The 12,864-nt window shown below is 44.3% G+C and overlaps 1 protein-coding gene across 5 annotated transcripts in view; it reads right to left on the bottom strand.

Moving 5' to 3' along the window:
• Nucleotides 1-9,800, bottom strand: part of CAPZA2 (capping actin protein of muscle Z-line subunit alpha 2) — a 68,919-nt gene extending 59,119 nt beyond the window's left edge. For 4 of the 5 annotated variants that reach the window (XM_089327944.1, XM_089327945.1, XM_089327946.1 and 1 more), the window contains exon 1: nt 9,662-9,715. Coding sequence is in view for 2 of the 5 variants with exons in the window: in XM_089327947.1 (XP_089184073.1) it covers nt 9,662-9,672 (11 nt within the window). In the remaining 3 variants the exon portion in view is untranslated. 5 annotated transcript variants of the gene reach the window in all.
• Nucleotides 9,801-12,864: the final 3,064 nt, after the last annotated feature.

Below are 12,864 nucleotides of genomic sequence, written 5' to 3'. Positions count from 1 at the left end.
CTGTTAGTGGTGGTACTACTTCCCAAATTTTAACATTCAGTTATTTGATTGATGCCTTTCCCCTACACTCATTTACCCAGTTCAGTTGATTCCAACTCTAAAACACTATCAATATTTTCCCCTCCATTTTTTGTAAGACTACTTTCAGTCATGTCCCCAAATCTACTTGACCTACTTTCCCAACTGTGCCAGCTAACTTCAACTTGTCTAGACCCCAGGTTCTCAACTAGGGGAGGTTTTGTTCCCCAGGAGACATTTTTGATGGTCACGACTGGATGGTGCTACTGGTTATCAGGTTGGCCAACGATGTTGCTCAACACTCTACCATGAACAGGATGTCCCTCACCCAACAAAGAATTATCTGGCCCAATATGTCCATAATGCTTAGGCTGAACCACCCTATATGTGACCTATTCAAAAGCACATTCACCTTTCAATCTCTTCCTTCCAAAATACCTGAGATATTCATTTATTTAGCTGACTTCCCTTTACACTTAACTGATACTCCCTGCCACTGCCACCTTCTTGATATTTTTTTCTTCCTATGTTGTAGTCTCAGGTATGAGCCGCACTGTAACTCACATCTATCATGCCCTAGAAAAAAGTAATTGTTCCTTCTGAATTTCCACCCATTCACTACTCACTTAGCTATTGTAGAGTGCATGTTATATATGTCCACCTTTGAATCTGTGGTCTTGTACTTCCTGTACAACACAGGTGATCAGAACACCATCATTCAGTGAATATAAAACTTAAACTATGGTGTCATTACAACTATTCAGATTCCTAACTCTCTCTTCCCTGACCCCTCTAAAACTGTATTTATACATATAACTTGCTTTGCATGGTTGAAATCTGAGACATGAAGTGAGTTTAAGGCGTGGGGTAGGGGGTTGGGAGGGCTTTAAAAGCTCTGTGCTATTCATTCCATTTCCTTCCCACTGCTGCAGTGCCTGGGGGAAAAGTTTAGATCAAAATCTTCCAGCAGCCCGGAACTCTTAAGGAACTCTTAAGTGACTTCACCACACAGGGCCCTTCCACTGACCCACACTAGACATACACTGAATGAGCAGAGATGAGGTACAAAGCCTCCACCCTCACTCTTTCAGGCTGATTTTAGGTTGTTGTTACTGCAATTATATCCTTGCCTCTCCCAGTTAGCAACTAATGTAAAATTCATAATTATATGTACCACTATAAAAGGAAAACACAATTGACTGGCCTGATTTCAGAGATCTTAAAAAATGAAAAAATATGACTACTGGGATCAATGAAATGCAGAATACAGGCTGGGCATCCCTAATTCAAGATTTTGAAATAGAAAATGTTCCAAAATCTGACACTTTTGAGGGTTGATGTGATGCCACCAGTGGAAAATTCCACATATAACCTCACATGATAGGTCACAGTTTGGCACAGTAGTTAAGATGCTGCTTGGTACTCCTACACGAATTAAGGGAGTGCCTGGGTTTAAGTCCTGGCTCTGGTCCAGAGTCTAGTTCCTGGAAACGTATACCTTAGGAGGTAGCAGTGACAGTTCAAGTAGTGGGTCCCTACACCATGCGGGAGACCTGGAATGAATTCCTGGCTCCTACATGGAGCCTGTCCCAGCAACGGGTATTGCTAGCAGCTGGGAAGTGAACTGATCAATGGGAGACGGATGTCTTTCAAAAAAACACAACAATATCAAAACACTCCACAGAAACACAATAAAACTACTGTATAAAAAATTACCTTCAGGCAATGTGTATGAGATACATATGAAAAATAAGTTAATTTCATATTTAAACTTGGGAACTCATTATGTATATAAAAATATTCCAAAATTTAAAAAAATATATAAAACATTCTGGTCCCAAATATTTCAGATAAGGGATATTCAATCTACTTGTATATACAATTTCTTTCTTTCTTTTTCTTTTTTTTTTTTTTTTTTTGACAGGCAGAGTGGACAGTGAAAGACAGACAGAGAGAAAGGTCTTCCTTTTCTGTTGGTTCACCCCCCAATGGCCGCTGCGGCCGGTGCACTGCGCTGATCCGAAGCCAGGAGCCAGGTGCTTCTCCTGGTCTCCCATGGGGTGTAGGGCCCAAGCACTTGGGCCATCCTCCACTGCACTCCCGGGCCACAGCAGAGAGCTGGCCTGGAAGAGGGGCAACTGGGACAGAATCCAGCGCCCCGACCGGGACTAGAACCTGGGGTGCCAGCACTGCAAGTGGAGGATTAGCCTAGTGAGCCGCAGCGCCAGCCTGTATATACAATTTCAAAAAGATTTTGTTTTTTTAAAAAATAAACTTTTTTTTTTTTTTTTTTTTTTTGACAGGCAGAGTTAGACAGTGAGAGAGAGAGAGAGACAGAGAAAGGTCTTCCTTTGCCATTGGTTCACCCCCCAGTGGCTGCTGCGGTCGGCGCACTGCACTGATCCGATGGCAGGAGCCAGGTACTTATCCTGGTCACCCATGGGGTGCAGGGCCCAAGCACTTGGGCCATCCTCCACTGCACTCCTGGGTCACAGCAGAGAGCTGGCCTGGAAGAGGAGCAACCAGGATAGAATCCGGCGCCCGACCAGGACTAGAACCCCGTGTGCTGGTGCCGTAGGCGGAAGATTAGCCTATTGAGTCGCAGCGCCAGCCAACTTATTTCTTATTTGCATTTTTCCACTAAACTTTTGAAGGGTCCTCTTATTTGGTAAGCAAAGAACATGGAGGTAGGGGCCAGCTCTGTGTCACAGCGGGTTAAAGCCCTGACCTGAAGCGCCGGCATCCCATATGGGCGCCAGTTCTGGTCCTGGCTGCTTCTCTTCTGATCCAGCTCTCTGCTATGGCCTGGGGAAGCAGTACAAGATGGCCCAAGTGCTTGGGCCCCTGCACCTACATGGGAGACCCAGAAGAAGCTCCTGACTCCTGGCTTCGCATCGGTGCAGCTCCAGCTGTTGTGGCCACCTAGGGAGTGAACCAGCAGATGGGAAGACCCCTCTCTCTCTGTCTCTGACTCTCTCTGTAACTCTTTCAAATAAATCTTAAAAAAAAAAAAAAAAAAAAAAAAAAAGAACATGGAGGTAGACAGTTTCCAAGAGTTATTTTCATTAGAAACACAGAAAACTACAACATACAAGAAAAGTTCTATAGTGGAACATGGAAATAAATGTCATAAAAACAAAAATGTAAAGACTAAATATCTTACTTTTGAAATAAAAATTGTGATGGAAATTCTATATCAAATGATATTTCATAAATAAAAAGTGCAATTTGATTTTCTTAAATAAAGTTAATGAATGTTTTTTGACTACAGCTATGAGTGTTTTTATGTTACCTGTTACAGAAGTGATCTTGAGAAGACAAAAACTCTATTTTCTTGACATGTACAAATCACAGTAACTGCTAATGCGGATGACTGATTAGGTTTTTAGGTCATGGCACAAATCATAGGTCAACTTTTGCCTTCATATTTTTCAACCTTAAAAATTATTTTTTACTCTTTGCACTGTATCATTTTATATGTTCTTACACTGAAAATCAATATTCTATCTATTAAACTACCCTCTTTTTAAAATGGAAAATGGCTCCCAAATGCATTGAAAACACACTACAGATTTGCTTCAATGTGTAAAGTCTGAAAAACTCCACTTATGTTTCAGCTTCTATCAGGTTTCTGTAGGAGGAATTTTTACTTTTCATTGGTGCAATAACATAATTAACCTAGAGAAATAAAATTAGGAATATTTTTCAAATCAATAACTTACACATTAACTTTCTAGTTAATAAGAACACTACTTTTATATTAATTATGATGATATATAATGGCAGCTTATGTTTACTACACACAAAAACTTATGAAACCAGGTATGCTTCTATATTGAGGAAAACATATATAAACTGCTTGTAAAGAACATTTCACATTTGAACCCTACTTAATATCACCACCCTTACCTCAACTAGGAATTTCATTAGATTATCCGAATGTTTAAAATCTATAGCACTATTTAGATAAATGAAAAATTTAGACACACTAGACTTTCCCTCAAAACCTGCCATTACATACTACTTTACTTTTCATAAAGCTTATGTTCTCTTTTAATTCTCTGAGCTCATATCATGCTGATTCCCTCATTGAACTATTCTACTCATCACATGCAGAGAGTAATGACAGATGCTACAAAAAACATCATTTCTATACTTCGAAATTCCAACAGAAAAGGGAAAAAAGGTAAACAAATTATTATGCATAACTATAAAGTAAAAACTTTATACTAAGGTTGTGTTATAGAGCTCAGAAGAGATTAAACTAACCATGTGATCTGAGTAAAATTTTCCTCTTTCAAAAAAGTGACCTGACGTGGGAGTAGTATCAACACTATAAGTGGATGGGAAGTTGTAAGCTGAGAAAAATCAACATTCACTTTGTGCTTGCTTCATGCCAGGCACCACATATACTTAAGAGCATCTTCACTGAGAAGGTACTTCCTGTTACATCCTCACCTTTCAGGGAAAACTGAGGTTGAGAGATGAAATAATTTACCTAAAGGTACTGCACAGGTATCTCTACACTCAAAGCAGGATTAAATGACAGTATGGAAATATCACAAATATTTAGATTAGACTGGAATACAAGACCTAGAACACCATTTCAAGAGTTGGGCTTCTTTGCCAAGGCAATGGGAGATTCAGGCACCAAGATGTTAGAGCAGAGAATCTGGCTCAGATGCTGCAAACTGAAGGGATCAGTGTCAAGACTTTGCTAATCAAAGTCCAACTGTGGCAAATGCAACTGCTGCAGGGAAAGAATGGACAAGAGACACTTATTCTAATCCTACCTCTCCTCCCTTAACTTTTTTTTTTTTTAAAGATTTATTTATTTATTCAAGAGGCAGAGCTACATAGAGAGAGAGGGAGAGACAGAGAAAGGTCTCCTTCCATACACTGATTCACTTCCCAAGTGGCAACAATGACCAGATCTTGGCCGAACCAAAGCCAGGAGCTTCTTCTGAGTTTCCCAAGTGGGTGCAGGGGCCCAAGTACGTGGGCCATCTTCCACTGCCTTCCCAGGCCATAAGCAGAGAGCTGGACTGGAAGAGGAACAGCAGGGACACAAACCAGCGCCCAAATGGGAAGCTGGCGCCACAGGTAAGAGGTTTCACCTACTACGCCACAGCAATGGCCCTGATTTTCTTTTTTAACTGTTATCACAGAATAGCCAAAATCAATTTGTATTCTGTTTGTTTGGTGACATTTTGTTACCAAACAATAGTTAATTTAATAATCTGGTCAACTGAGAGGCAATTAACCAAATATTAATATAAATAACTTTTCAAGTGAGAAATAAAGTATTTGTAAAAGGCACATTTTGATGATAAAGTGACAAAATTTAGAAATGAATTTTAAGGAATGGGGAAAAAGGAAAATAAAATGTTAAAGGTGAAGTTAAAACTTGATGACAGGAATAATGAAATAAAGAGAAAAATGAGTAGTTTATGTGGGCAAAGAAGGGGGTTTATAATTTACTTTTAGACAGGCTCCACTTGAACACATCTAATTAATGCCTGTAAACACGACCAGCAGGTAAAAATGTGTGATCAGTACTCAGGAGAGAAGTTTCTGCTAGAGACACATCTACAAAGACATGAAAGCTAATGTTATGGGAATAGACTATCCAAATTGCTGGGGGAAGATAGGAGGGGTTACAGAAAGAAAAAAGAAAAGATCCTCTTCTATCAATAACTATTTTCCTTCAGGAAGATTTTCTTATCTAGAGAGGCTTGGGAAGGCAATGGTTCTTTTCATTTAAGCCTTGGATCACAATTTCAAATTCACAAAAATGCTTAACTGTGCAATATAATTGACCCAGGAACAGAAAATGTAAACTGGTTTTGGCCCAGAGTTTCTCCATGTAAGAAGTCTGTGGGACACATCACATCAAATTAATAGCTTTAAAGAACTTTACTTGGGGCTGGTGCTATGGAATAGTAGGTTAAACCTCCGCTTGCAGCACTGGCACCCCATATGGGCGCCAGTTCAAGTCCACGCTGCTCCACTTCCAATCCAGCTCCTTGCTGATGGGTCTGGAAATGCAGTAGAAGATGACCCAAGTGCTTGGGCCCCTGCACCCAAGTGGGAGACCCAGAAGAAGCTCCTGGCCTCACAAAGGCCTACCTCTGACCATTGCAGCCATCTGGGGAGTGAACCAGTGGTTGAAAGACCCCTCTCTGTAACTTTGCCTCTCAAATAAATAAAGTCTTAAAGCAAAAAAAAAAAAAAAAAGGAACTTCAATGTGCTTCTTCAGCTAAATATTATTAACCTGATGGCCAAGAGAAAAGGTCATTAAGTTTTGTTGTTGTTGTTGTTTTTTAAGATTTATTTATTTATTTGAAAGGCAGAGTTACAGAGCGGCAGAGGCACAATGAGAGAGATCTTTCATCCACTGGTTCATCCCCTAAATGGCTGCAACAACTGGAGCTGGGCCTAACCGAAGCCAGGAGCCAGGAGCTTCTTCCAGGTGTCCCATGCAGGTGCAGGGGCTCAAGCACTTGGGCCATCTTCTACTGCATTTCCAGGCCATAGCAGAGAGCTGGATTGGAAGTGGAACAGCCAGGACTTGAACTGGTGCCTGTATGGGATGCCAGAACTGCAGGCTTTACCCGATACAACACAGGGCTGACCCCAGGGTCATTAAGTTTCACTAGTGGTATCCTAAAAAGTAACTGTACATGATTATTAAAAGCAAAGCTCTTATTCTAGATCAGTTTCTAAGATGCTTCCTACTATAAGGCATATATGAAATTATACCAGTAATAAAAATATTTAAATGTGCTAAATAATAAAAAAACAAACCAAAAAACATATTAGAAGTCATCACTATTTAATCTTTGGTATCTACAAATTTTACTTTAAAAGAACCATTGTTTCTCCTTTTTAAAAAATTGTCAACAAATTAAAAACAGAGACAAACCCAGAAAAGGATCGCGTAACCAATTTTGTTTAAAAGAACATGGTATCACAAGAGCATGGAATTTGAACTCTGACAAACTTGGATCCAACTACCATCTTTGCCACTTTCTACCTAGTTATCCTTGGAAGAATTACTTAAAGCTCTTAAAACCTCTCTTTACTCATCTGTGAAATGGTAATAATAAAACTACCCACCTAGGCCAGCGCTGCGGCTCACTAGGCTAATCCTCCGCCTAGCGGCGCCGGCACACCGGGTTCTAGTCCCGGTCGAGGCGCCGGATTCTGTCCCGGTTGCCCCTCTTCCAGGCCAGCTCTCTGCTGTGGCCTGGGAAGGCAGTGGAAGATGGCCCAAGTACTTGGGCCCTGCACCCCATGGGAGACCAGGAGAAGCACCTGGCTCCTGCCATCGGATCAGTACGGTGCGCCGGCTGCAGCGCGCCGGCCGTGGCGGCCATTGGAGGGTGAACCAACGGCAAAGGAAGACCTTTCTCTCTCTCTCTCTCATTGTCCGCTCTGCCTGTCAAAAAAAAAAAAAAAAAAAAAACAAAAACTACCCACCTCAAGTTCATAACAAATTTAAGAATGTATTTGTCTATATACAAAGGGTTTTACACAAATCTTAACAGCTCCCTTCCCTTAGATCTGCCTTTCAGAATGAAAATTTCAAAGCTTAAGAGTACAAAAAGGTTGTTTTCGAAGCTTACAAATAAAGGAGCAGAAAGAGTAACATGATTTAAATTTAAGTTTAAAAATATCACAATTTCTCATCCCTTACCAACATCCCCAAAGATTGAAAAAAGCATTTTCATAATTCAAGTATTAAAATTCCACTGACTGAGCTGTTTTTTCCTTAAATTAGCATATACAGGGATGAAATCTGTATGTAAAATATCTACAGAATATTTTCATAAAAGTCTGAATAAAAACAGAAACACCAAAATCCAAGCTGGAATTTTCACTCACTCATCCAATATTATGCTGGGCAAGCTGGATGGCCAGCTTCTGCCCCTTCTGGAACTTGGTGCTCCCAGAGTGCCAGATAATAAGGGATCTTGGCATCTCATTTTGCTATTCCGGACCTTTGCAACACATGGCAGGTCTGTATTAACTCCCACACTGAGTACTCTCTCCCCAACTACATTTTTAGCCACTTGAACTACTAACAACCACTTCAGAATGATTGAGTAAAGGCACAACAATCTCTTCGAGAAACCGCACTACTGAACCGTGTATGCATGTGTTTGCTCATGTCCATTTTCAGTTGCCACCTCCGGCCTGTTTACCAATACCACACATATGAACAGTGCCCAGTAACTTTTGCCGGATCTCCGACAGGGGCCTGTCCATTATGGAGAATCTTGTTGCTCTCCCCTCCTCTTTTTTTTTTCTGTTGTTGTTTCTTTATTACCACTTCATAGACAGAAAACACTTTTAAAACTGAAGACAGAGCTGCCTTCTGCACACTCAGCTGGGGAAAGAGAATCTTACATTTTGATGCAAGAACACAAGAAATAAAAGTATCCTTAGGCTGATATTAGGGTTTGTGAAACATCGTAATGTAACTTGCCTGTGTTTCCTACAAAACCTTACTATTTTGAGAACATAGGCACGCAGCATGGTTACAGACGGGCATTTCCAAAACGGTCACACTATCTTATTCACGTCGTGTTAGATACTTTTAAGTCTGAGAAACATCAAGGTCCTCTCCAGGAAATATTCAAAAATTATTAGGGTTCCTCCCCACCCCGCCCATCCCCGAGAACCAGGCCTTCCCCTGCAGCCAAAGGGAACGGGCGAATAAGAGAGAATTAGTTCTACAATCGGTTTTCTTATTTCACACGTCTGAGGACTGAAGTCTCTCATCTGGTTCCATTGCTGTCACAGCATCGAACACACGGTTAAAAGGAGTTGCACCGCCTAGCTTCGGAAGAAGTCCCAGCAGGAAGAAACGGGGTGGCACCAGGTCGCCCCCCGCCTCCGGAGGCTGCTGCCCACCGGGGCAGAAAAGAACTACGGGAAGGGGTCTTTTTGTGAGCAACTCGGATCCCTCTCAAGGAACACGGAGCTGCACGGCTTCCAGCGAAAGCGAAGCAAAGAAAAAGCAAGGAACCTCCGTAGGCAAAAGGGAAGCCGGGGAGGAGGAGGAGGAGGAGGAGGAGGAGGAGGAAAGGCAGCCTTCTGGCGATGGGGCGGGGGAAGTGGAAGGCCCAAGTGCTTCCTAAGCGATTTTCCCCCTTCCCCCTCACCCCCGGCGACGCTCCAGGCCAGGCCGCCGGGCTGGGCACTGCCCTTGGGCCTCTCCCAGGCCGGAACACAGACCCCCTCTGCAGTCCCCGGTGCTCCGCGCAGCGGCCCCGCGGCCGGCGCGGAGGAAGAGGGTCCCGCGCAGCCGCCGCCCTCCGCTCGCGCCCCGCGCCCCCCGCCCCCGCCCTCCGCGCCGGGCCCGCAGCCGCCGCCCGGCGCCCGCTTCCTATTTTCGGAGCACACACCCTACAAGGAGCGGCGCGAGCAGGCCCGTCAGAGACGGGCGCCCGCGCGGGGGCCTCGGCTGACTGACAGGGGCAGGCACTCGGGCACAGCGAGGCGGGGGAGGAAGGGCAGCCGAGGGCACAGCCCGTCGGCCAAAGCCCGTCGCCACCGTCCAGACTCGGCGGTGACACGCCGAAGCTCTCCCGGCTCCGCACCGACCCTCGCCGCCGCCGCCCCCGCGGCTCTTACCTTCTCCTCATCAGACAACTGCTCCTCCAGATCCGCCATCTTCCTTCTGGCGACAGACCGTGGCGGCGGCGGCAGCGGCCACCTGACTTCCCCCTTTCGGTGCGGTCCTCCGTGTCGCGCGCCCCCGCCAAGGGAGGGGCCCGCCGCCCAGGCCGCCGCGCACGCGCCTTGGGAGCCCCGCCTCCCTCAACCCGGCCCTGGGGGCCCGGAGTGCGGCTGTGCGCAGGCGCGGGTGCCTCGGAAGCCGGGAGAGGGAAGCGTTTCCGACTGCCGCCTGCCGCTTGCTGCCTGCCGCAGGCTTGTCAGTCTCCGGAGAACGAACGGGGATTTCTCCCCACCAGTGACCATATGGGCCCCGTCTGGGACGAGTACATTCTGAGCTCTTGATTCGTTCCCATCCAGTCCTGAACTCTGCCGGCTCCACTGTGAAAAAGCGTACAAATAGGATCCTTAGATAAATACTCGGCTTTAATTAAAACAGGCACACACAATCCCAGTCCGTAATTGTGAGATTGTGCTAGGTAAATTCGTTTACTCGTTCAACGTTTATTGGTCTTTTATTGTGCACCGGGCATCGTGTTAGTCTCGGGATTTTCAATGTTGCGCAAAAAAAGGCAGAAATCTCACTTTTTTAAAGGTTTTATTTATTTGAGAGGTAGTTACCGAGATCTTCCATCTGCTGGTTCACTCCCCAAATGGCCACAACTGCCAGATCTGGGTCTATCTGAAGCCAGGAGCCAGGAGCTTCTTCCAGATCTCCCACGCAGGTGCAGGGACCCCAGGACTTGGACTGTCTTCCTCTGCTTTCCCAGGCCATTAGTACGGAGCTGGATAGAGAAAGGAGCAGCCAGGACAGAAACCGGAGCCCAAATGATTTGCCAGTCTGGCAGGCAGAGGCTTAGCCTACTATACCAGTGCTGGCCCCAAAACCTCTCTTTTCAAAAAACTCACTTCCTCTATTCTTCAGACACACACTGAGCAGTTGGGGGAGGCGCTGCACTTTTGCCAGGGAATGGATCCTACCATCCTTAATAGGGTGGCCAGATTAAATACAGGACAACTAGCAAAATACGAATTACAAATAAACAATGGCTTTTTAAAAGAAAGTGTCCAAGGAAGCATTTGAGATACACTGAAAAGTTACCCGTTTCTAATTTTACTGGATGTTCTTTACTTTCATATGTGCAATTTGGCAACCCTTCTGAGACTTCAGGATTTTATTTATTTATTTTTTGAATGTCAAAGTTAGAGGGAGAAAGATCTTCCATCCTTGGTTCACTCTCCCAAGTGGCTGTACCTGCCGGTGCTGAGCCAGGCCGAAGCCAGGAGCTTCAGCTGGGTCTCCCACATAGGCAACAGGGGCCTGAGCACTTGGACCATCTTTTGCTGCTCTTCCCAGGCCATTAACAGGGACCTGGATGGGAAGCAGAGCAGCAGGACCGGAACTGGCACCCATATGTGATGGTGGTGTCGCAGGCAGTGACTTTATCTGCTATGCCACAACTCCAGTTTCTGAAGCTTCAAGTTTACAAGGGAGTAAAGATATAGTTGATGTGCCATCAGCTGGGGATTTTGTTAAATTTGCTGGGGCATTGCTGAACCAAGTGCCAGCTCCTGATCTAGCTCTCTGGTATGGCCTGGGAAAGCAGTTGAAGATAGCCCAAGTGCTTGGGCTCTGCATCAGCATGGGAGATCCAGAAGATGCTCCTGGCTTCTGGCTTCAAATCGCCTCAGCTCCAGCTGTTGCGGCCATGTGGGGAGTGAACCAGCAGATGGAAGACCTTTCTCTCTGTCTCTCCCTCTCTCTGTAACTCTACTTCTTAAATAAATAAATAAATAAATAAAATCTTTAAAAATAAGTTGTGAAAACGGAAAATTTGAGAGTATCATTGATTCAATAGTCCGGGATGGGGCTGTAGAATCTGCAGGTCTAACAAGCTCCCAGGTGATGCCAATGCTCCTGCTTTGGAGGCCATACTTTAAGTAGCAAGGCATTAGTTTAGGTTGGAGTTAAAACTTCATTCAGTAGAAAAAGAGAAGCTGTTGAAAACTTTTCCACAGTGACATGATATGCTCAGAAATAATGCCCAGCAAGATGAATCTGACAGATGCACGTGATATCTAAGGGTTCTGTAAAGAGCTTAAGTAACTATTCAGATGCAAGACATTATGATTATTTTAAAGATTATTTATATATTTCAGAGTCAGAGTTACAGAAGAACGGGGGGAGAAAGTGAGAGAGAGAGAGAGAGAGAGAGAGAGAGAGAGAGAGAGAGAGCTATCTTCCATCTGCTGGTTCACTTCTCAGATGGCTGCAATGACCAGGGCTGAGCTAGGCTAAAGCCAGGAGCCATGAACTTCTTTCAGGTCTCCTGCTTGGGTGGCAGGGGCTCAAACACTTAGACCATCTTCTCCTTCTTTTACCAGGCCGTTAGCTGGAAGCTGGATCGGAAAAAGAGTAGCCAGCACACAAACAAATGCCCTGGCAGGATGCCAGCATTGCAAGTGGCAGCTTCACTGGCTATGCCACTGTGCTGGCCCCACAAGACATTAAGGAATTTACTGAATGTTCATTTAAGGAGAGTTCAGGAAGTGGAAGCTTGCTAACATGTAGGAAAAAGCAGGTGTCCTATTGAAGGCAAGACATTAGGGAGAAGACACAAAAGAGAATAAACCATTTGGTTTGGCCAAGGATCTCACTGGATACAATCAACAGCATGTTTACAAGCCATTGCTTCACTGCTTTTTCATTGCAACCTCATGGAATAAGGTGCTTATCCCTAATATTATACTCATTTCACTGAAGGAAAAAAACTGAGGCTAAACACTTTGTTCAAGGTTGCTCAGTTTCTAAGTGACCTAGCTGGGATTGGAACCTAGGCGTTTTATTCTATATCTCATGTTCCATCTACTCTAAAATTTTTCTTTCTCCCTGTCTAAAGTCCAGGTGCACTCCAGTAAGTGAACTTAATGAAAGTGATAGTTCTCATGTTCCACCAGTTCCCATTTACCACCACCTGCTATCAAAAGTGCTTCTGGGTTTGGGTGTTTTCTCCCCCTCTGGTTTGATTAGCAACAGCTAGTATCACACTGTGGAATTAGTAAACAGTGAGTCCTCAGTAAATGTTGCTGGATTAACTGGCTGCTCTCTTCCTGTAGAAACTTCACTCAAATCTGATAATGCTTTGCAATAATTTAACTCA

Source organism: Oryctolagus cuniculus, chromosome 3, assembly GCF_051225735.1.
Source record: "Oryctolagus cuniculus isolate XC-2025 breed Fujian yellow rabbit chromosome 3, ASM5122573v1, whole genome shotgun sequence".
In the NCBI taxonomy this organism is placed as follows: Eukaryota; Metazoa; Chordata; class Mammalia; order Lagomorpha; family Leporidae; genus Oryctolagus; species Oryctolagus cuniculus.
This window is presented reverse-complemented; position numbering and strand designations above follow the sequence as displayed.